This window comes from Oculina patagonica, chromosome 7 (genome assembly GCF_052425735.1).
Source record: "Oculina patagonica isolate OP01 chromosome 7, crgOcupat, whole genome shotgun sequence".
Taxonomy (NCBI): Eukaryota; Metazoa; Cnidaria; class Anthozoa; order Scleractinia; family Oculinidae; genus Oculina; species Oculina patagonica.
In genome coordinates, this window is record NC_135764.1 from 4576022 (window position 1) to 4599563 (window position 23542).

At 39.8% G+C, this 23542-nt stretch overlaps 1 protein-coding gene across 2 annotated transcripts in view; it reads right to left on the reverse strand.

Annotated features, from left to right (window-relative positions):
* Positions 1 to 20306, reverse strand: part of LOC144660142 (uncharacterized) — a 36449-nt gene extending 16143 nt beyond the window's left edge. For both annotated transcript variants that reach the window (XM_078520702.1, XM_078520701.1), the window contains exons 1-19: positions 19716 to 20306; positions 14413 to 14523; positions 12532 to 12626; positions 12361 to 12436; positions 9769 to 9938; positions 9191 to 9333; positions 8653 to 8756; positions 5544 to 8483; positions 5011 to 5097; positions 4778 to 4841; positions 3704 to 4121; positions 3181 to 3263; positions 2704 to 2806; positions 2028 to 2126; positions 1769 to 1856; positions 1294 to 1390; positions 1136 to 1219; positions 774 to 1046; positions 440 to 553 (exon numbers count right to left, since the gene is read on the reverse strand). In XM_078520702.1, coding sequence (XP_078376828.1) covers positions 440 to 553; positions 774 to 1046; positions 1136 to 1219; positions 1294 to 1390; positions 1769 to 1856; positions 2028 to 2126; positions 2704 to 2806; positions 3181 to 3263; positions 3704 to 4121; positions 4778 to 4841; positions 5011 to 5097; positions 5544 to 8483; positions 8653 to 8756; positions 9191 to 9333; positions 9769 to 9938; positions 12361 to 12436; positions 12532 to 12626; positions 14413 to 14523; positions 19716 to 19959 — 5393 coding nt within the window. In that variant the 5' untranslated portion in view covers positions 19960 to 20306. The remainder of the gene's footprint in view (positions 1 to 439; positions 554 to 773; positions 1047 to 1135; positions 1220 to 1293; positions 1391 to 1768; positions 1857 to 2027; positions 2127 to 2703; positions 2807 to 3180; positions 3264 to 3703; positions 4122 to 4777; positions 4842 to 5010; positions 5098 to 5543; positions 8484 to 8652; positions 8757 to 9190; positions 9334 to 9768; positions 9939 to 12360; positions 12437 to 12531; positions 12627 to 14412; positions 14524 to 19715) is intronic.
* Between the last annotated feature and the right edge of the window lie 3236 nt (positions 20307 to 23542).

Sequence of the window (23542 nt, forward strand, 5' to 3'; positions counted from 1 at the left end):
GAAACAGCAATAGAAAACGTGTCACGAAAAGAATTTTGAAGTAGTATTCTAATGACCGTAGTAGGTCTGTTGATGAAACCCTAGTGTGAGACTGTTCAAATGAAAGCTATTGAGCAGTACTTTAACGTGGTATTGTTAAATATGCTGTATATTGTAACTTTTAAGTCTGGATAAAAACCTAGTGTGTAACCATTTATATAAAAGCTACTGAGCAGTACTTTCATGCGGCGCTGCATGTTTAATTGCTGTAAAATGTGTGATGATAAAAAAAATAGCGTATGACCATTCAAATGAAAGCTTTTCAGCGACATAATGTCATGTGGTTGTGTTTACTTCTCGATTCTTTGCAAAATAAAATAAAATTTGGATGTATACTTTTTCAATTTGAATCTTTGCCGCTCTGGGGACTGAAAGGGTTAACCCAACAATCAGATCTTACCCCTCTTCCCCAGCAAACTGAATTTCTAAGCGGTTTCTTTGTATCGCCCTGGCAGGCTCCTTCATGATTTGGTCATAAGCGTCCTCTAATATATGGTCCCGTCGTATACTCAATCTGTTGAAGGAAAAGGTAGAAAATAAGTTATATCAGTTATTTATTATATACATACGGATTGGTTTTCTTTGTTTTAATTGCGGCTAATAATCCCGTGATAGTCTTTTCCTCTCAAACAAGCAAAACCCTTCAATTAACAACCGCGTCCATAGAGGTCAAGTGCCTCCAACGTAGACGTTCTTTCGATACCGTTTTCTGACACACTATCAAAAGCACTCACTTGATTTTATTAGGTCCTTGTCCATAACCCTTGTGATAGAGCTGACGATGAAACGAGCGAACTTTAGCCTCGAAGTCGCGTTTATACGGAGCAGGACTGGAGCTGGCAGTGGAATCACCCATTGCACCCTTCAGTGTCACCTCGGTAGAGCTCGACCTTGACCGGGTTCCAGGGGTGGCCTGGGGGCGAGTGGGTGACGCTGGCTGAGAAGTAGGTTCAGCTGTTTGTGTAGCGTCTGCTGGGACATGGCTGACAATACTCTCCTCCATAACACTGCATCGTAGAAAAAAATAATTCAATGCCAAAAGAGTCACAAGACCATCTTACATCGTGTCATAAAAAGAAGCAACATTTCACATTACCTAAGCAGCATTATGAAATCGAGGTTATTGGACAGTCGTGCCAGGGCCCTCTCGCCTTCTGTCTGCACTCTTCTCACATTGGCTCTGGAGGGAGTACAGAAAATGGAATTGTTAATAACAGAATTACAGCTGCGCAGACATGAAGGTAGGGTACTCACTTTAGAGTGGGGCTTCGAGCATATCCTTGGTATTTGTTTTTAAGAATGTCGTCAATGTTTGGTTGAGACATAAATGCAACAACTTGCTGGTTGTAAGCTACGGAAAGAAAAAAACATCAGTCAAATACTAGAAGTAGAGCAAAAGATTAGGAGTAGGAATATAAAGATTTTGACGCATGACAGCGGCAGGGTGACCTTATTTCTCGACTTCTCCTATTACTAAGACATCTCATACCGTTGTAACGCCGATTGACCCAATGAACGGAAAAGCGCAGACGCGTAGGACATGAAAGGGAGCTTAAAGGGGTGGGATTGGGCGACGATAACCCTTAACATTTCAAGGCTAGAAATAGTTAGACACTTGACATGATTGACGATTGCAACACGCACAGTATATTTGCTAATATTTTCACAGCTGCAAGGGACCAATCACGTGTGATTCATGATGATGTCACTCTGAAAAGCGTTCACTTACTCATTGGCGTTGAATTGTGCAAACTGCTTGACCGAGACGGTGTTATTGGCGGTGGAGGCCTGGGCGGAGGAATGCGAGTGCGTCGAGGCTGCAACCGGAAGAAACACAATTTTAGAACGATGATAAAATATGTTACATACTGATAGTTCATGCAGTTCCAGCTAAAGACTGAAAAGAACCGAAATTTACGGTAAAATTTAGCTAGAGACTGAAAAGAACCGAAATTTATGTGACATATCAATGCAAATAAATGTTGTACCTCAGTTTCCGAGCGGTTTCGTCTTGGAAGAGTCTCCTCCACGGGAAGACGTGGATCGATGAAGGTTGTTGTTCGTGAACTGTGGTCAATGAAATACAGCTACAACAAAAAGGAAAACAAACATGCATCAATTTTCGGAACCAAACGACGCTACCAACGACTTTGGAAAACAGTTCCCGATCTCGTGACTGGATGAATGTTTTCTCCAAATGAGTAAGGCATAGAATTCCCGATGTTGTGGTCTGTCCTATTCACATGTATCTATGGGTTGGGTGGTGGGACGAGATCATATACATGGACGGATAGCGGCTGCCAAAGGCGCCTGATATGCTGATGTCCGATCTCATCCCATGGCTCTAATTGTGAAGCGCATTTAATAGGCTTTGGGAAATGCCCTATACAAGAAACCATTGCATTGCATTCTCGCTTCGAGCACTGGCCCAAGTTCTTCAAAATGCGAATAACTTAATCCAGTGGCTGGGAGAGCGTTCCTTTGAAGGTTTGGGTTTTCGCGTATCCGGCGGCGGAGTCTAAAGGTTTTGAGGTTTGTTTCTCGGAACAGTTGAAGTCCTTTATTGATATCAGAGATGATCACTCTGGGTTAAGTTTAGGAAAGACAATGAAACCGTCGGAAAGCTCATTTAAAAGCCAAAAAAAAAGAGAAAAAAAAACTTACCCGTCCAGATTGATCGACTTTTTTATCCCACCCAGCCGGCATGTCCATCTGAGGATCGGCAAACTGATTCAGAAACCTGACAAGTTCCACTTGGTGACGATACCTTGGAGAGACGGCAGTAAAGTTATGCACCGAAATAATGATTGTATGCGTGCTTGTCCTGGGGCTTACATTGTACTTCACGTAAAAACATCACTTAAATTTGAACCAACTTGATTACGTTTTCAAGTTTGCTCACTGAAATTGTGGCTCATTTCCATCTTCGAATTTGTTAGTCGTCCTCATTCCCCTATGTGTTCCTGTCATTTGTCAAGTGCTGTTCAACAAAATAAAACTACTTATTGTTCAGTCTTTTTTAATCTATGTAGGCATGTTTCTAACCTTCTCGAAATCATGCTGTAAAAGAACTGACAGTGCCTCCTTTTCAGACAACTACCGTGATAGAAGTAAATGGAAAATCAAAACGAGTCAAGTTACCTCTCAAACTGACTGGGTTCGCTTCTGATTTTGGAAACTATAAGCTTTAGCATCTGGCTTTGGAAATAGTAATGACCAGCCACCTGATGAACCAACAATAAAGCTAATATTAGTACTTTACCCGTTAGTTTCAATGAAGTTAAGGTTAAGTCTGCTTACGAGACCAGTGGCCCATCAAGCCGGAGCTTATTCCGGTTTCCGTAGCATGAAGCGACTAAGGGTACTTCTACTCCCCCCTGGATGGGAGTACCTACACATTATTATGGGATGCTAGTCCATCGCAGAGTTTCCCCCAGCAGTAAATCGGTCGGTACCCATTAATACACATGGGTGAAGAGAGGCACTGTGAGAGTGAAGTGTCTTGCCCAAGAACACAACGCAGCGCCCCGTCCAGGGCTCGAACCCAGACTGCTCGATCTGGAGTCCAGCACACTAACCATTAGGCCATTGCGCCTCCCTAGTATCACGTTTTAATTCACTTCACGGTCTTCAACCATTTACACAATCCAACACAAATTCATACCCCTTTACTCTTGAGAAAGTCTATTAAGTCGTATCTGGTGAGAAATTTCACTGCAGGAGACTGGACATAATTGGCGCTTCTTGACGAAGATGCTGTAGAAGTGGACGGTGCCGAGGCCGTGGACGGTTCAGACGAAGTGGACGGTGTGGAGGGCGCGGGCAGCGTTTGAGACGTAGACGGCGTGGAAGAAGTGGAAGATACGGCGGAAGTGGAAGGTGTTGATGTAGAAGTAGCTTGGGAGGAAGACGCTGACGTCGCTGGTAGATGCGAAGGTCTCATTGAAGCAGCGCCTGTGTCTGAGCTGCCACTCGCACTTGATTCTCCAGTTGTCTGACTCTCCCTGTTGTTGTCCATGGGCAGCGGTACACGTGAATGGCGACTGCCTCGACCACGAAGCGTCCGGCGGAAGCTTTGATATCTGGAAAGGAAATCCAGAGACACAAAAAGTTGAAGAATAGCTAAAATTGAGCATTTAAGTTTTTTGTAGCGCAGCTTTAGTTGAATTTTCGAGAATACCCCCAGCATCGTAATTTGGAGGAATCTGTGACAGATTTCGCAAGGTTCTGAATCTCTCGCAAAAATAGAGATTCCCAAACGCACTTTCCAAAGCGTAAGGTACAAGTTGAACTGAATTCAAAATCAACAGCACCACGACATTCACTGAGTTCTACTTGAATGGTCGCACTAGGATTTCATCCCCGTTTAACAAATTTATACGCCAAAAACTATAAATGACTTAGAGTTTGTCTCTAGATAGCACAAAAGCTCAAATTTGTCCCTCTGTATGGCAACATCTCCAACCTATAAATGACCTGCCAGGGCCGTACCAAGGATTTTTTGTCTGCAAGGGCAAACTCCGCACACCTTTAGTATACTTAGTTTTTTTCTTTAGTTTTCTTAGTGCTTTTAGTTTTTCTGGCGGAGGCAATTGCGCCCCCCCTCCCCCACCCCCTTTGCCCCTGCCTGCGAGCCATTCACACCGAAAGTAAATACGATAAAGATAGCAAAGTAAAATGAGCCCAACATTTTAGCGGGGCGGATGCGATAACTGTCAATTGGCTAAATGAAACTCACCTTCTATCCAGGCTTTGCCAATGCGTGTTTATCTCATTCATGTTCGCTTCACTTTCAGGAGCATCTTAAAAAATAGAATGTAAACCATTATATTTAGGATTCTTATGATAAGCTACATGTTTGAGTTTCTACAAATTCTGCCACCACCTTCTATATATTTGAGCAAACATTACCATTGACAGTGCTCCTAAATCAACACTAACGCAACAGCAGTAGAAGAAAGTAGGTCTTACTTGTACGAGGCCTGTTCCAAGTAGTTGTCCTATTGACGTGATCAATGTAGTAAACTCTTCCATGAGAATCCACGCCTCGCTCCCAATCTAAAGAGATAATGATCTATCACTGTTTGACAAACAAGGCGCAGGCTAAAACAAGAACTTAAAAAAATGACGAACCACACGAGTATGCTTTCAATGTTTGTTTGGAAGTTATACGTACAGAGTTATCTCAGATGTCAGGCTGTTTGAAAACACGCAACTGTTTTAATCACTATATAAAACTGTATATCAAAAAAACAGATCACTTTTTCCTTACAAGGCGTCTGCGACGTGTGTTCGTTATACCCGAGTTAGTTATAACTGGTAAACAACTATTTGTTATAATTAGTACCAAGCTCTTTCCGCAGGCGGGCTGGATGTTCAATTACACTTTGCTCCAAAAACCGTTTTTTTTTTTTTAAATTTGAAACTTAGATACTCAAAGGAGTGAATGGCTACAGTAAAATGTGATCTTTGGGAGATACTAAAACATCCTTCAAATTTCTTACTAGGAGGCAGAGGTTCTTCCTCAGAGGCCTGTTGTCCTGGCCGGGCTTGCTGCTCTCTTATTTGCTGTTGGTCCAGGATGGACACATGAACTGGATTGCTTTGCTGTCTCCGACCAGAGCTTCTGCGATTCCCATTGCGCTGATTCGGTTGAGATGGTCTTCTAGCTGCTTCAGGCTCCTGTGCAGAGGTGGTGGATGCTCTTGGCGGCCTCATGGGAGGTGGTGGTGCTCCTGGCACCTGTGTTGAGTTCATGTAGTAAGACCTGAGCATGGTTTGTATTGCTTCCCGTGATGGATTAAGATCACTGCCAGACTGGCTACTGAGTCCTGGAAGGGACGCGGCACCATTAGAAGAATTGTTAACTCTCTCGGCAGCGTTAGGCCTGGATTGTTCAGAATTTAATGTGGCACTCGCTGTAACTACAGCAGCAGAAGGATTTGATACAGTATGACCATAATTCCGAGGTAAAGACTGAGATTCCTCAGATACAGCCCTGCTTACTGTATAACCACTGCTACTGCTGCTGCTTCGTCTTCGGTTGCCTGACAGTGCAGTGACCCTTGCTGTGCTGCTTTGTCTAGGAAAGCTTGCACTTTGCTGGTCAGCTAACTCTCTGCTTAGTCCCGACAGTGGCGTAGCGTATATAACCGAGGGAGAATTATCTTGTGACGCGTTTCTTCTGTGCTGAACTCCTGTCCCATTTGACAAAAGTGAAGCAACAGCTGAAACAGCGTCCTCCCTTCGTAAGGTTGATGGAGCAGATGATGGTTGCCTACTCTCAGATGGCACAATCAACACATAATCATCTGGTGATTCTCTTGATGTTGGAGATTCACCTGCATCCATTCCCATCACTTCTGAACTAACTGCAACAACAGTAGACTGGTCATCAGATGTAGAGTTGGTCCTATCAGGTGATGGTAATGGGGTAACTAAGGCCGCAGCTTCAGGTACAACATCGGCTACAACAAAAGGTGATGGAGCACTGGATGAAGAGATGCGCTGTGGTGGTGGGGACAGCGGCACTGCCATTACAACTGACTCTATTGGGGATGATACCTCAGAGTCTGCCACGGGCTCTGTTACTGGAGTGGCGACAGCTGCCATGGTATTAGATGCCTGTGACAATGCACCAGTGTTTACTGGCACAACTGCAGGATTCACAACATCTGTTTGCATTGTGGGCGGTTCAGTGACTCGTCTTATTAATGGTGGTCGAGATTGCCTTGCTGAATTCTCTCCCTGGTTAGAACCTCTTGATGCATTTCTTGATCTTTCTGCATGTCTCCTAGAGTGGGTACTCCGTGGTTCACTACTGGATCGAGATATACGCTTACTTCGAGGTGGCCTTTGTGGGTTAGCACTGTTACCATCGCCATCTCTATTCTGCACTGTAAAATTAGCACTTGGTGTGTCAACTATCATTTCCGAAGTTGAAGCTGACTGTAGGGATGTGGAATCCAAACAAACAGGTTCTGATGCCTCCATTGGAAGAGTTACAGAAGGGATTGCTACACAAGATGAATCCACAGCAGATGAGTCAGTTGCTTCAGAGGTTCCCACACTAGAACCAGTCGATGATCTACCGACTTGTGTACTGTCCCCAACAGACTCAATGATCATTGCGTTGTCTCCACTCTGTTCTGTGGTTTCACCTACAATTATTTGATCTACATACTCAAGAAGTGACATTGGCTCATCGCTGATCTCCTGCTGTTCTACAGGTCCATGCGTGGAATTTTCTGATGGTTGCTGAAGGCCCTCTTCAGCAGTTGTTGATTCCCCAGCCCCTGTTTCTGTTTCTGTCGATGAAGAAGATCCTGGCAAATGCTCTAACACAGGCGATGCTCTGGACCCTTCACGATCCTGCACACACGGAACAATGGAATCATCAACCTCCTCATCAAGGAGGCCATTACTTGCAGCTTCCAGCAGATCAGTTTCTCTCTCGGCCATTGACTGAGTTTCTATAGAATTACTCTCATTCAAAGCTGACTGTGTGATGTTTCCGCTAGCCAACACATCTTCCATCGTACAGTCTGAATTATGTGAACTGTCACGTTCTGTAATAGTTTCATCAGTAACATCCATTTGTTCAAGTTCATCATCTGATTCTGCAGTGGGGTCTAGAAGCAGGTTTTCCCTTGACAGAGCAATCCTTTCCTCGCGCACCCTTTCGTTCTCCTCCATAATTCTCAGTGGTGAGTCCTCTGTCAGTTCAATGCTTCCAACACTGCTTCTTTGCCCTGCACCTAACAAACTCATTTCCACCTCCGAAGTGTTGACGTCAGAGCTTTCTTCAGGAATTTCCATTGGTTGGTTTTCTAAGTCTTGGTTGTTTTCTTCAGTTCCTGGTGTCAAGGTCGTACTGGCTTCAAGGCTGGAAGGCCCATCTGTGTTATCAAGTGCATTTTGAGAATCATTCCCTTGATCAATCGTTTCATCGGCCAATTCAGCAGATTCAATATCATTCGAAGTAGCTACACTACTAGAGGTCCTGTTATCAACTACAGTTTCCACATCTGTAGTATCATTCCTACTATGAGTATTCTCATTGTTTGTAACTTGAGAGTTTTGAGAAAGCTCGGGGCTTGTTATACCATCATCATCTAAAGGAACAAACTCCTCCGAGTACAGCTCAGAGAATGGTCTATTTTGAACTACCAGTCGCCGTCTGCAATGTGCTGCGTCCCCCAAATTCCCCTGTTCATTTGCCGCATATGGGGAGGTAGGAGAGGGGGTGTGGTCCACAGGGAAAATTGTCTCTAGAAGACCATTACTGGAGTTCAAGGTAAGAGGCTGTAGAATATTCGGTGCAGATGATGTAAGGGATGAATTCGATAAAGTACATCTTGGGTTAGTTTGCTGAGGGCTTTCAGAGGATGCCTCCTCAGAGGTTGTGGCAGGTGGAACGTTTTCTTGTTCAGCAGAAGCGGCAACTGGGAAAACAGGAAATACAACGTTTTTAATCCATGTACTATACTTCTGTAAAAGGGGTAATTCTGGTACTTAGGTCATGCAAACTGCTACACCCAGCTGTTCAAAAGATGGATAATGCTATCCACAGGATTGTGTATTACCTGCTAATAGCTAACCAGTTCAGCTCACCTGGTCTACTGGATGGTTCAATAATGGTGATAGTAAGAGTAATTGTGCCTTGCACTCTGTCAGCAGGTGTTCTTCTACCAAGCGTTTTTGTGAACTCTTCTGGCCTGTAAGTGTCAAACAACAGAAATGATATATAAATTTTGCCAAGCATAAAAGCAGAGCTCCACAGCTCTTTACTTTTTGAGTGGGCGTGCTGACTTATAATAATGACTTCACAATAACAAAGATCTCATATTATCGTGTACTGCAAACAAGAAAATACTGGTAGTAAATGGCTATTTCATCTTTTATTTCACTTGTGGGGAGCAAACAAACAGTGGACAATTGCATGGCAAACAAATTTTTCAGCCCAATGGTTCTTAGTATGGGGCTCCATTCATGTGTGCCTTCAGTGCTTGTGGAGGCTCCACCAATACATGTACATCTCTACTTCTTTGACATTTTCCTCCCACACAAACATGGTTCTGACTGTCCAAAATAAGACACAAACTAACAAAAACCTCACATATCAATAGTAACTAGAACAAGAAATGCAAACCTGTTTCTCTGGCATTCGAAGAGATCCACAAGAGGAATAGCAAGTTTCCCCAGGAAACGGCTAAAGGCAGGCCGTGTGCCTGAAAACTTATTCCGCACTTCAACTTCCAACAAGTCTTCTGCACCACCCAGAAATACAAACTCCTGAAGAGGTAAGTACAAAAACGATAGGTGGTCACACAAAATTAACAAAAGTTTCTAAAGGAATACATGTAACTAACTGGTACCACAAAGAATTGTGTTGTTCAAGAAAATATACATACCCCTCCCACAGAAGGTTTTTGGTTTGAATCCCCCCATCCCTCTGGAAATTCAAGTTATTCACCATACTCTTTTTAAAAAAAATTTAGTGTTCAAGACCCCCAACTACCTCAGAATTTCCAATGGCCTTCCAGGGGGTGGGTATGGATATTTTCTGGAACTGCACAATATCCTTTTGGGGAAGGTTTCTGTTGACACTGAGATAAGTTAGTGGAGTTCCTACAGTACACATTCATATGTATGATCAAAGCTCCAACTGGAACATCAATACAAGGAAAAACTATTTTCAGTCAAACAGGAATACATGACGTAACTTACCTCACTGTTCCATTTTGGATTGATGGTATTGGTTTGTGAAGACGTCTTGGCAATCTGTCCATGGTGCTGTTTCCACGACCTGAGATGTCGTCGCGATGGCATGATTGACAGCTTGACATAAGGACTGGGCTTGCCAAATATATTTTTCTTTAAACCATTTGCCTGTAAGCCTATTAAACATCACAAATTTACACGTCAATGTTAGAGAAAGCCATCTGCTTATGCACACGAGAGCCTGGGTTTCAGTGTGCAGGGGTCTGATCCACATGACAGCCTGGGTTCTAGTGTAGGGAGTCTTCAGTGTACACCTGTAGGTCACATGACTTAAGGTGGCTCGTAATGGTTTATATATTCCCATCTTTGGCATTCTATTACAGCTACACTAATAATGTTGAGGTTTAACTTTTAGTACAATTTTGTAAAGGTGTTACCAATGAACAAATTTAAGTCACCGTGACTTCAAAAACCATTGCCATAGCAACGTTCAAAGTGGTCTTAAAAACTAGGCAGTGAAAGTTTTTGTTTTTCATATATTTTTGTCTAATGGCGAAACAAACAATCTAACAATTTTTGAAAAAATTATGTATTTGGGGTTCAGAGCCACCTTAAATTTATGACAAAAAAACGTGGCTCCGAATCCTGCCTACAGTTTTTTTTTTAAAAAATTGGCAAAAATGTTCTTTTTGTCGGTTAGATAAAAATAATTATATCAAAAACGAGAACTTTCACCAAGTAGTTTTTGAGTTACAGTATAATGGCCTGAAAAGGTCCAAAATAGGGTACGACCTCAAATGACGTTACTATGGCAAGGAATTTTGATGTCACAATGACCTCAATTTGTTCATTTGTAAAACTTGCACAAGTTTGAACTAAAATATTTCCTAGATGTTATTAGTATAGCTGCGATAGAACACCAAAAACGGGTATATCTAATTCTGACTAAACTATTAAGAGCCACCTTAATACAGGGTTGACTATCCTTCCTTCTACAGACGTTTCTCGCTTAAGTAATCAGGGTTGTCAAAAAGCGCCGGCGACCGGCGAAATCGCCGGCTACTTTGAGGTTTTCGCCGGCTGCAAATTGGCGGGCAAAAGCAAGAAAAATGGCAGATTTCAATAACGATTAATAATAGGGGAAGAAAAGAGTGGGTTAAAATAATTTATTGTTTCGCTCATGAATTGGATGTATTTTGAAATGTGCGATTTACAGAAGAACTTTCCGCTCACTTCGCTCGCGCGCGTGATGTACAAAAATAATGCAAATAAGGGGGCTATAAATAAATTTACATCTGGCTTGTTTATATTCTCTTTTCCGCTTGCTAAATTCAGCCGAGTCTGCAGTTATGTTTTCTTAAAACAAACCTCTAGTTAGCGGTGCTAATTTGCGATCGTTGGACACGACGCTGTTAATGTTTGTTTTCTAATTATCAAAATTTGATAGTCCGCAAAGTTTTTGCATTTCACAGTTTTGAAAGTGATGTTGATTCATTTCGCAACTCTGTTTTAAATTACTTGGCCGGCGTTCAAGGTGTAATTCAAATCTGTCGGTATTCTAAAGAATACCATCGACAACTTGGTTTTATCTTTCGTGTGTTACCGGTATCAAGTTAAATCACAAACAACGTCACGTAATCATTTCACGGGAGAAAAAATACTCGGATCGCTTGGTGAAGATACCGTTTTCATCAGCACCGAAGTGTGCAGTTTCGAAATATATTTTTGCATCCTTGCGAAAGGTAAACAGTAAAATTTGTAAAGATGTTGACTTTGAAAATAAATTCCTTTTAAAACCTTTTAAAGTCATTAACAAACAATGCATTACATCTTTACGCTATCCGATGTCTCGCCACTGTCGCGACAGTGTTTAAACTACGAGACGTACCAAACAAACACATTTCGCCTGGTTCTTGAGAGAAAATTCGTGTTTCGAGCACCTTTGAAAGGAATGACATTGTTTGAAGTAATGAGTTATATTATGTTTGGTTGAAGAATATATTAATTATATGAGTAAAGTAATTGTTGTTATCTAATTTTTAAAACATGATTCCTGCTTATCTAATTTCAAATTCAATAACAGATTGTTTTGAAGTGGAAACAGAATGCTCAAGTATGGTGGTTACCTGCATAGTACATTGTAATCAAGTAATATGAAACAGGAACTTAAAAAATGAAAAATGAACATTTGCAGAGGTTAAAGTCATACTATCTCAGAGAATAAAAATATAATAAAACTGATTAGTCATAGGTACTTGTTTTTCTTTTAAGAAGCAAGTCTGACTTTTACTTGTTAGAAAATGCTCTGAGGAGAGGCAATTTCAGCTATCGTAAAAATTGCAAATCCATTTTACCGCTGCCCCTGCTACTTTAAATCATTTTGACAACCCTGAGTAATGCATGCCAACTGTAAAGTAACTGCCTGCAATAAGCACTGTAATACACTTTTGTTTGTTCATGATTGATTTTGTTAGTTTTTAAAGGTCGTTTTGAATGGCTTGGCTTGGATTGGCAAAACTGTCTGTGGCATGAGAAGTTAAGATAAGGTACATGATATGTTGTAAGCTGAAATTAATGTTATGCTGTAATTAATTTTACCTGCAATGGAGAATTCCAACAGAGTTTCTTGTGGGACCAGTGAACCAAGGCGTGGTCTGCCATGGGGTGTTGCAAGCTGTGGAAAATAAAAATCATGACAATTTTTAAATTTAAAACATACATTTCCATCTCATGAGTTGATTCTAATGTGAGAACAAATATTTCAATTACCTCAGCATAAGGGTTGTAGATATAAAGAGTAGGACTTATGGCCTTGACAGAACTGTTGTTTCCATTTATGTACTTGAAAATACACTTGTTTTCAACTGAAAATAAAAAGTTAAGAAATCACCGTTATACAAATTAAAAGAGACATTTAGTTATTTTTCAAAAATTCTTTTCTTAAAAGATCCTAGTCAGCCACGCCTCTATTATTGTTTATATTCGGGCAACTGCGGGGAGTCTCGTTTCAGATTACATGTGACGCGCGTACAAAGTCAACAGACCGCGACGAAATTTGACAACACGCGAAAGTTTTCACTCGAACAACTTTAAAAGATCTGCCAGAATGTAACGAATAAACATCGAAGATGGTGACAGCATAATAGATATCGAAGAATCCTGTTCTCTGGCGCCATCTTGAAGCACAGATAGTTATGGTTTGTCCGTTGTCAGGCGCGCAGGGAAAAATGAGAGCGGAGAAGCGATCGTTTCAATATTTGCCTCTTGGGCGGACTCCGTTCGAGTGCTAAGGAATGAAATAATTTTCTCTAAGCTTACTATTCAAAATCTTTTTTATGTTACAGTGTGTTCGTGTTCCTTTTTCCTTTGTAAGATTTGTTTCCCCAAGATTATGTGGAGTCGAAAGAGAACAGCTAAATCTACTGGTTGTCCTTCTCGAAATACCGCGCTTCAGTGCTCTAGCATATGCAAATATGGAACTAAAACCGGCTTGCAAGAATAAAACAAGTGATGTATTTCTGCAAACTGGCTATAACTAAGCCCTTTGATGACAAGGCTATCATGCTTTTAATTCCAGAGGTCGAACGTTGATTGTCGCGAAAGAATTCTCTTGGTTTGTTCAGTGGTTTCGGTCTACCATGCTTTGGAACGTGAGATGAAATCGGGCATCCTACTTACAAACGAATATTTTAACGGCAAATTAAAAGAAACCATCTAAATAACCGGTCGAAAGGAAGCACAGACTTTACGCTAGTGTATTTTTTGATGGTAGTTTAAGATGTGAATATACTTCGTACGCGAGGATGTGCTTGGATTGTCCACCACAATTGAAAACACTCGAATTTAGATGGCATTTAAAATGGCAGATTAGGCTCTTGATATGCGCAAAGCATCATGGTTGACTAGGATCCTTTAAAGGGCACTGTTTTATTATCATTATCAGATTATACAGTCATGAAATAACAGTCGGCACAATATATTTGTACATGTACAATTAAAGAATGTACATGTAGGTACTAAGGGGGAGGGGAGGGGAATAATATAAGCTTTTACTGATATTTTGGATCCTCTGGTCCTGCATATCCTTCTTGGAATCTAATAGAGTAGAGTCTGTTACCCAAGACCACAACACAATGAAATGACCTTGGCAGGACTTAAAAGCTAGTTAATTACAGGCTGTATTATTATAAGTAGAACTTGAAAAGTGCCGTGTTCACGAACAATATAATGCACTTATCAATGCTAAGCCAGAAATGGGCGGGGGAGGCTGGGCATAGGAAGGCATTTGAACTTACAATAGCTAAGACTTTCTGTTTAAATGCCCAGTGCAAAACAAGACATAATTTGTGGATGGTGGAAAAAGTCACTAAACTTCAATAACACTTTGTTAGCAAGTCCACCAAAATGGTCAGAAGTCCCCACCGAGGGCAGACAATTGCTATCAAATCCCCTGCCTGTGCCCAGGCCCTCCCTCCCCCAAATCCAGCTTACCATTGATAGGTGTATAATATACAATTTAGATACATGTCATTGTACAATATATGGACCACACATACTTACAATACTGCACTGTGTCACTGTGTCTTGGTTATTGATCTGTTACCTATCTGTTTGACACTACATGTAGCTATGAACAGATATACATCATACCTTCTCCAAGTGTGACATCTCTGTTGATTGCCCATTTGATAGCTCCTCTCTTTGCTCCTGTCACCCCTCTTTGCTTGGAGTCCACATAGTTTGACAGTGATGTTGGGCCATCTAAACAAAACAGCACTGAACTTGAAATATTGTATGAGTGACAATATCACATTATGTGATAGTTTACCCATGAACAAAATACTCAGTTGCTATGTGCATTGTTTATTAAATATAGATAACAATCTGAACATGTGACTTCTCTTTTTGAGTGAGAATATACTGAAATGAGTGAGTTTTTGACACAATTGTTAATTTAAAAAGGGATTGCTTCTTATTTCTTAGACATTTTTTTGTGATGTAATTTTCTATACCAAATGTTGTATTTTTTGGCGTTGAAAACAAGTAATTCCTTAACGAGGTTTATGGTAAAGGTTGAATATGCAAGGGGGATTCAAAGAATGTTATATTTACATTATTACATGTACAATAACTGTGAGAATTCTTGCACATTCTGTAATGCAATGCAAGGCAACATTGAAAAAACTTTAAAAATTGGCCTTTTTGTATGAAACTTGTTTATTATAAAAATAGGTATAAGTACATAATGGTTGCCACAAATAAAAAGACCATGATGAAATTAGTAAGGTTGCCAATTTTAAGACTGCTGATACTTAAGTGTGATATTTTAAAGTGGTTTAAAAGTTTGAAAAATTAAGAGGATTTGTATGGAAAAAAGTTGTTGGTTAGCAAGGTTTGCAAGGAATTATGTGTACACAACACAAAAGTATGCATGTATGTGGATGGATGGATAATCTTTATTTAAAAAACACGGTCAAATTCATCAGCTACAATACAACAATCTAATTATAAATATATACATGTACATGTATACATGTATATGGACAATTACATCACAAAAAAAGAAAAACAGGTGGTACATGTAGTACACCTACAAAATTTATGTATTTTATGTTTAACAAGGTCGCAGGAGGGATGCATACAGGAGCTTGCTAAGCAAGAAAGAAGTGCCAAACCAAAATTGCACCCATGCTTGGACCTACTCAAGAGGTTAAAATTGGTATGCTATCCTAAAATACAATGTATGTATTGTAAACGATTAGCCATGCTAAACCAACTGTATCACCCATAAATGTAATAAAAACCATTAATGTAATACCAACCATAAATGTAATACAAATTGACCATAAATGTATAATACTAACCATAAATGTAATAACTTTTAACCACAAATGTAATAAATCCACTAACCATAAATGTAATGAAATTTGCCCATAAATGTAATAAACTGAACAACCATAAATGTAATAAGGCTTAACCATATATGTAATAAACTGGCTACGACTTCCAAGTAAGGGGCCACAAACCTTTCCAGAAATTGACTGTTCGATTATACCCCTAAAGGCCTGGCTCAAGCTCTTTGTGACCCCTTAAAGCAACAAAAATACCATTTCTTCGTGTGCAATCCTAAACGAGGACTCTACTATATTGCGGTATATATATATCTACTCAGAATTGCGAAATTGTACTCTCCGGTTTGAATGTTTATGTGCTTCCGCGTTTCCGTGCGTCCATGCCAAAGTTATTCAAAGGTCTGAATGGGGGTACCCCGATAACCACTTAATTAACATGAAATTAACAATTAACATGAAACAGTTATGAGAGTTAAAGTTAAAGTTAAACAGTTAATTGTTAGGTATTTTAACACTAAAAAATTCACGGTTACAGTAAATTTTATCCAGAAAGAAACAAAAACGGCTCCAAAAAGGTCAACATTATTTTGTTTAGCAGTTCTAGCCCGAGGCTCCGCAAAATAAACCGCCTGTTCTGCAGGCTACTGTTGATTATTCTGGCTCCAATAGGGAACATCCAACCCCCTCCCCCCTTCCCCACCCTACCACCTTGCGTAACATTGACTTGAAAGCCGAATAACGTTGGCACGGATGCATGGACGCGCGGAAGCGGAGAGCACAATTTTGCAAATCCGGGAGGATATATGGGAAAATATAAAAAAATAAAACAGGCATATTCCTTGTAATGTGATGTTTGACTAAATTCGTCTTGACTCAAAGAGAACTGCAAGCTCCTTCAAATGGATGGAATGTCATAAACCCCCAGTACTTCAAACGCTCTGGTATATAGACTTTTTAATCATACTTTGGGTACTTTCTAAATGTTCGCAGACCATAATTATAGCTTCTTGGGTTTTGGTCTCTGGGTTAAAATACTAACTTGATGAACGAGTCCCGTGTCCTGAAGTAAGAAGTGCACAAAGAGAATGACAAGTTTGTGGCCCCTTACTTGGAAGTCGTAGCCAGTTTATTACCGGTACATTTATGGTTAAGCCTTATTACATTTATGGTTGTTCAGTTTGTTACATTTATGGGCAAATTTCATTACATTAATGGTTAGTGGATTTATTACATTTGTGGTTAAAAGTTATTACATTTATGGTTAGTATTACATTTATGGTCAATTTGTATTACATTTATGGTTGGTATAATTTACATTTATGGTTTTTATTACATTTATGGGTGATACAGTTGGTTTAGCATGGCTAATCGTTTACAATACATACATTGTATTTTAGGATAGCATACCAATTTTAACCTCTTGAGTAGGTCCAAGCATGGGTGCAATTTTGGTTTGGCACTTCTTTCTTGCTTAGCAAGCTCCTGTATGCACATCTACCATTTTTATCCCAGCTGTGCCAAACATTTGCTGTCGTGTTGATGGGCCCATTTCCTTTTCTTAATTTTTGAAAATACTGTGCATGTTGATTCAAATAACAGTGATTAGAAATTGGTAATTTCATATTTTGGTTTTGACTTGAAAGTAGAATTATTTGCTTATTTTTAATGTGAGCTAGAAATCAAATTTATATGGATTAGAAGATTTTATTTAATCATTGTCAAGAATGGCACTGTTAAAAACAATTAACTTTGCAATGAAAATACTGTGAGGAATTGATACTTTGTGTATGTTGTGTTTTAAATAATTTTGTTTCACCTTACAATGTCGATTTTTAAACAAGTTTGCATTAGTCATTATTTTTTCATTATTTAGTCATAATTTGAAACAAAAGAAAATAAAAATCAAATGATTTCTTCAAAATTTCAAACAAAAAACAAATTTAAACCACATTGATTTTACTTTTAAAGAAAAAATTGTGATATACTTTGGAAAAATTGATTTGTTTACTTTCCATTACATTATGTGTACAATTATATCACATTTTTTGTGTTTAAAATTTAATAACATGTGGTGCTCTTCTTTGAAATTCACAGAGAACTGAAAATATTATGACAATGTTAATAAGTGGATAAATATTTAACAACAAATTTAAATCTAGTACAGTTCAATTATTTGTAGACACAGCGGGGAGTTACTTTGGTTAATGACTTTTGAGTACATGTACAGTTGTATACATTCGATTCTTTAGATCAATTAACCAAATACAAGACAGGGATTTTTAATTTTAATAAATTCATAACACACATGCCCAATCCTACAACAAATGGTCAGAGACAAAATGCAACTGCTGGCCTAGCACAGTACATCAGAGACTTTTGTAATTGAACACACAGCATTACAGCTGTATCTACAGTGTACAGACATTAACAATCAATGGCTTGATAACAGCTATAAACTATATCAGTGCAAAACTTTGTAAGAATGAAATGCATTAGGAAGCCAGCAGTAAAAGTTTGTGCCACAAACAATGGATTTGTTCAGCGATGTCAGAGGTCTTAGAACCTGACTGATCGCTATGCCTTTGTGGTTTTTATTTTGCCATTCCACAAATCACATTCATTAAATCAGATCATCATCTTCAGATATCCTTTGAGATAAAGGCATGGTCAAATTATAACAGTCTTGAATCAAAGCACTCTGTTTTGAGAAAAATAGGAGTTATTCACAAGAAAGTGAACAACCCATTATCAAAACTACTATGTACTAACCACAATGGAATTATTTATAGCTATTTACAAACAAATCAAACAATAGTACTTTTAAATGGTTTTACTCTTTTCCTAAATGTTTAATATTTTGATCAAATCGTTTTATAATTACAGGTTGTTACTAAATATTCCTCTTTGAATGGCCAGTGTTATATTTGGTCTTCTAATTGAAGACATGTCAATCAAACTCGAGTCAACAATCTGTCTGTCATAGATTTCTTTATCCAGCTACATTGAAAATCCAAAACGAAAATACTGGATGCCATGAACATTAATCTTGAAATGAGTTGACTACATCCGATTTTCATTCATTTGCAAGGAAGATAACGTTTTTCCTTGTACAAATGACCACGCTGTTTTCTTCACAGATATCAATATTGACAGCAACCCAAGTCAAGTGGAACTTAACCAACAATATTCACTGCTAGAAGATTAAAATAACGAGGTGCGCGCCACCGATCGACATCGCATAACTACACTTCTCAGAGTATTTTATTGTATTACCGTATCATAGATACAGTATGAGAAACCAACATCGATCCCTTACAAAGTAGCTTTAAACGTGTGAACGAATACAATATGCGATTACTTGTAAAACTCGATTAGCATTTAATCGAAACCTACAGCTTACATGGACTACCACGGCTTTCGAATTATGTAAAATGGTCATTGTGATTTTCCACACACCTGCGTTCGATCTGACTATTCATGATCTGAAAACGAAGAAGCACTTTATCGGCACGCATTACAATTTCGCACATTTCGACAGACCAATCCTTTGCATTAAAAATTGCGGTTATAGCTTTGATGTAACTGCAAAAGCGAAGATGTAAACAAGATGTAAGTTTAAACTTCAACGAACACTGAATATCTCAATAAGAACTTTATGTCTTGTAATTCTGAATCCGTCATGACATCCGGAACGAAAACATGCTGTCGAGCTGTCGAGCCGAAAAACCACACGATAATAAAATATCATTTCAACAACAACGCAGAACTAACAATCGCTGTCAGAGCGATTACTCTCAATCACTTCTTCAAGCTAGCCACAATATTATTCGCGCCGACACGATCCCCCACAAGTCGCATTGTGTGCCGAAAATATTAACTCCCGAGATGTAATGATAAATTTGGATTTAAAACGCTCCACATGGGATCAAGATCTGTTTATACTGGAAACACATTTACAACGAAGTTACGTCTGGAAAAAGCTAAGCTAAAGCACAAAGTAACATTGGGCTTCAGTCAAAAACATTTGGCGATTCGTGCACTGAGCGAAGCCGGGTGTATGCGCGAGCAGGATGCGGCCAATTTATGTAAACTTTTACTTACCTAAATCAAAAAGCCCAATCCAGTCGTTCGCTCCACACTGCTCTCTGATATCCCAATAAACAGTGACACTGTCCCCAACAGAAATCCTCGTCTTGCTTAATTTGAGCATTGAAAACGCAGGTCTCAGATGGCCGTGTTGTACCTCGAGAAGACAATCTTCGCTTACCGCGCGTCGAAAATTCACCGTTGTCTGTAATTCGCTGCGCGGACGGTATCCCAAAAGAATCACGTCGTTTGAAGGCATTTCAAGCCTTGTGTATAAGACTTTTCGCAGATCAACCGAATCATTCCGCTAAATACAAACACAAGAATACTCGGAAGAACTGTTCAGAAATGTTGTCAAAAACTGATCACGTTCGTTCGACTGCGCGCGCATTGCATTCTTTTACCGGAAATACACACACTAATCGAGCACGACGGAGTACGACGCATTTCCGTTTAACAGGAATTTCTTTAACTTCTTTGTTGTTGCTTCCTCTGGGTACAGTGGGTATAAGCTATCTGGCTTAGGTTTTCATTTTCTTTCATTATCATTTTTCTATTGCTTACATTCTAGGAGCTTTGCTAATAAAGGAAGTCATTTTTCATGTTGATCGATAAAACCGGAAGTGGAATTACCAGAATTGAAAAAATCGAAAAGAAAACACAAACATTCCAGTCTATAAAATTGAATCCCTGAGGATCAATTAAAACATATTTCTGACAGAGAGGCGAGAACAAAACGGTCATTCAACTGGATTGTGCTTTTTTGAAGGCACTAAACAATCCTTGAATTATGGCGTGCTCCTGGTTCATTTCATTTGAAACTGACAACGCGTGTCATCGACAAGCGACCACAACTTCCTCGTGGCGATATCGCGCTGTTTCACGGAACTTTTGAAGACTGAAACTTATCGTCTTAGAATTTTATCCCCCCGCAACGAAATTTTAAATTTCTGGCCTCCCTTAACAAACCTAAGAAGGCATGCTATCAGTAGGATGAAGCTAGACAAATGTAAAATTGTAGAAAGAGTGTGTGAAATCAGCTGAATCAGTGTAACTGACCCTGCGACTTGAAGTGGTCAAATGAAACTGAGAAAGCACGTATCATCGGTAAATTACTTTTGATTTCTATTGTGTTAAGCCAGCTTGCCGTGAAGCGGTCATTTACACAAAAGCATCATAGAATCGAATGCCTCTTTTGATAATCGACATAATCCGCAATTGGTGCTGTTTTATATAGGGGAGGGGTGGAAGGGGGTACTCCCTTCAATGTCGTGTACCCCGGGGACGTGTACGAGAAGAGGTGATGGTTTACGTTCGGTTCTTGTCCTTTTGTGGACAAGAATTGGTATTTTCCTTTTATTTTGTGGGAACCTCTAACAATTAAAACATTGGTAACATATCCGGGATCGTCGGATATATATTTAAAGTTTCATTTAATATTCACACCCACGTATCATGAGTTGATGACAATGTCGGTATCTGGTGGGTTGGGTACTAAGTTTTGCATAAATAAAGCGCCATAGTGTTTTGGCAAGTTTTTCAGTTTTTTTGCGATCTTAACTTTGTGACTTTCGATATAATCGTTATTTGAAATTTTTTTTCTGGGTTTAAAAAAATAGCCCGAAGGGTCGTCCAAAGGTAAATGGTGTACCAATATACCTGACTGACATGTAAGTATACCCAAAATGTCCCCTTAAAATCATGCAAAATTAAAAAAAAAACACAGTATCATTTATACCCATAAAAGGCCTAATGATAATATAAAAATGCACCGTGTACCCAATTTAAAATCCCCCTGTATACCGTATATCTAAATACTCTGGCCGACCCTGTTCTCGAGTGTAGCCCGCAGGGTCGTCCAAAGGGGTAAATGGTGTACCGGTACCAATATACCTGACTGACATGTAAGTATACCAAAAATATCCCCTTAAAATCATGCAAAATTTCAAAATTTGGAAAAACACAGTATAATTTATGCCCATAAAAGGCCTAATGATAACATAAAAATGCACTGTGTACCCAATTTAAAATTCCCCTGTCAGTACCGTATACAGTGGAACCCCGATATAACGATATGCCAAGGGTGCAGTAAAATTACATCATTATATCGAGGAATCGTTATATCGGGGTTCCGTCCCATACATTTTACTTTTGCCGGGACATAACATATTCATCGTTATATCGGGAATATCGTTATATCGAAGATCGTTATATCGGGGTTCCACTGTATCTAAATACTCTGACCGACCCCGTTTCCGGGTGCAGTTCCCCTCGCAACTGTTGTTGTGTGACAACCCGCAAATAATATAACGAAGCAGACACCTTCACACCTAGCCCACACCTCATTGTCTCTTTTAGAACGATCGACGTTGTGTCTTTTTATCTTTTACTGAGTACTACCACGCGCCATATGGGATGTACGTCAGTAACATATGGTCATATGATCAACGACAAGATACCTTCCTCCCTACTTTACGGCGGGGTTACAACAAGATGCGATTACAATCCGGAATATTGAAAAAGACGTGCCGCTTCACCCGGCCTGCAACAACATTCTGTATAGGGTATAAGGTGAAAAAGGCTACGCTGCCCCCTAAACTCTACCCAGCGTGTCTGAGTTTTTTTTTTTTCCAAGGTAGAAAATGTTTTACCCGACTTAAACCTTTTTCCAAAAGAGGATCTTCATCCTCTTGCTATTTCAAGAAAAAGTTGTAAAGCCCTATGCCTCTAACCGGAAATATTATGTGCCTCAGCAGATTTAACTGAAGCGCATGTTGAACAGGAAAGAACTTTGTCAAACTCATCTAATTACCGGTTGTTGTCGGTTATTCCTTCATAACTACGTAGTCCGAAGTCCGGCTTGAAACATGAAAGGAAAAAATAGGCTGTTCCGGTCTCTTGTCAGATTTCGAGAATACCATTTCGTGTTTTCATCAGGCTGTTTTCCACGCTCAAAGCGACGAAAATAGAGAGACACTTGTTAGCTGGTCTTTTTTAGTCTTGGAAACAGCTTATAAGGAACATTTGATCTGCCAAAGCCATCTCTATATTCGACAGAAATACAGATAAAATTAGTCTGTCACAGCCGTTTATTTTCTCTCCTTGTTTTCTTCCAGTCAGCCGAATGCAGGAAAAGAATCGCGAGAGAACTGGATCCCAGCGCAAAAGGGGAAACGCGAGAGGGTAGGTGGGGGAGGGGGTTGTTGCCTCGCTTTCTCCATTTTTGCGTTCTTTTGCGTTAAAAAAATAGAGGCTGCTAGGTCGCTGAAGAGATCGAGGCTATAAAACTTGGCAAATTCATTTAACGGCTAAAATACAATTGTTGTCCAATAAATTGACTATCAGTTATCTAGCCTGCGATCAGGCTCTCCGCGGTGAAGGAAAAAAGAAAGGGAAGGAGACCCACCACCCACTAACCCTAAGAAAGCTTGCTCGCAGGCTATCAGTTATCCGGAAAGGATTCTGTGTTTTTTTCCGTAATCGGCACACGCCGAAGCCAAAACCGCAATGATGCGTTTGAAAACCACAGACAAGGACTTCAGAAATATGACGAATGCGTAATCCTGCCTTATCTGTATCTGAATATCATCACAATGCCCATTTCAGCTGATAGAGAACGCTGATAGAGAACGCTAATATCTATTCCAAACTGGCGGGGCTGACGGGGAAAGAAGACTCGAGGAAAGACGTTGATTTTAAAAGTTTACCAGTTGGGATCAGGCTACGCTGGGGAACGTGTGATTCGTCCGTGGGAGCCTGGCCAAGTTAAACTAGGAGACACTGTTTATTTAGACGAGAAACATGTTTCCGAAATACAACTTGCATCAGGGAAGCAAGAAGTG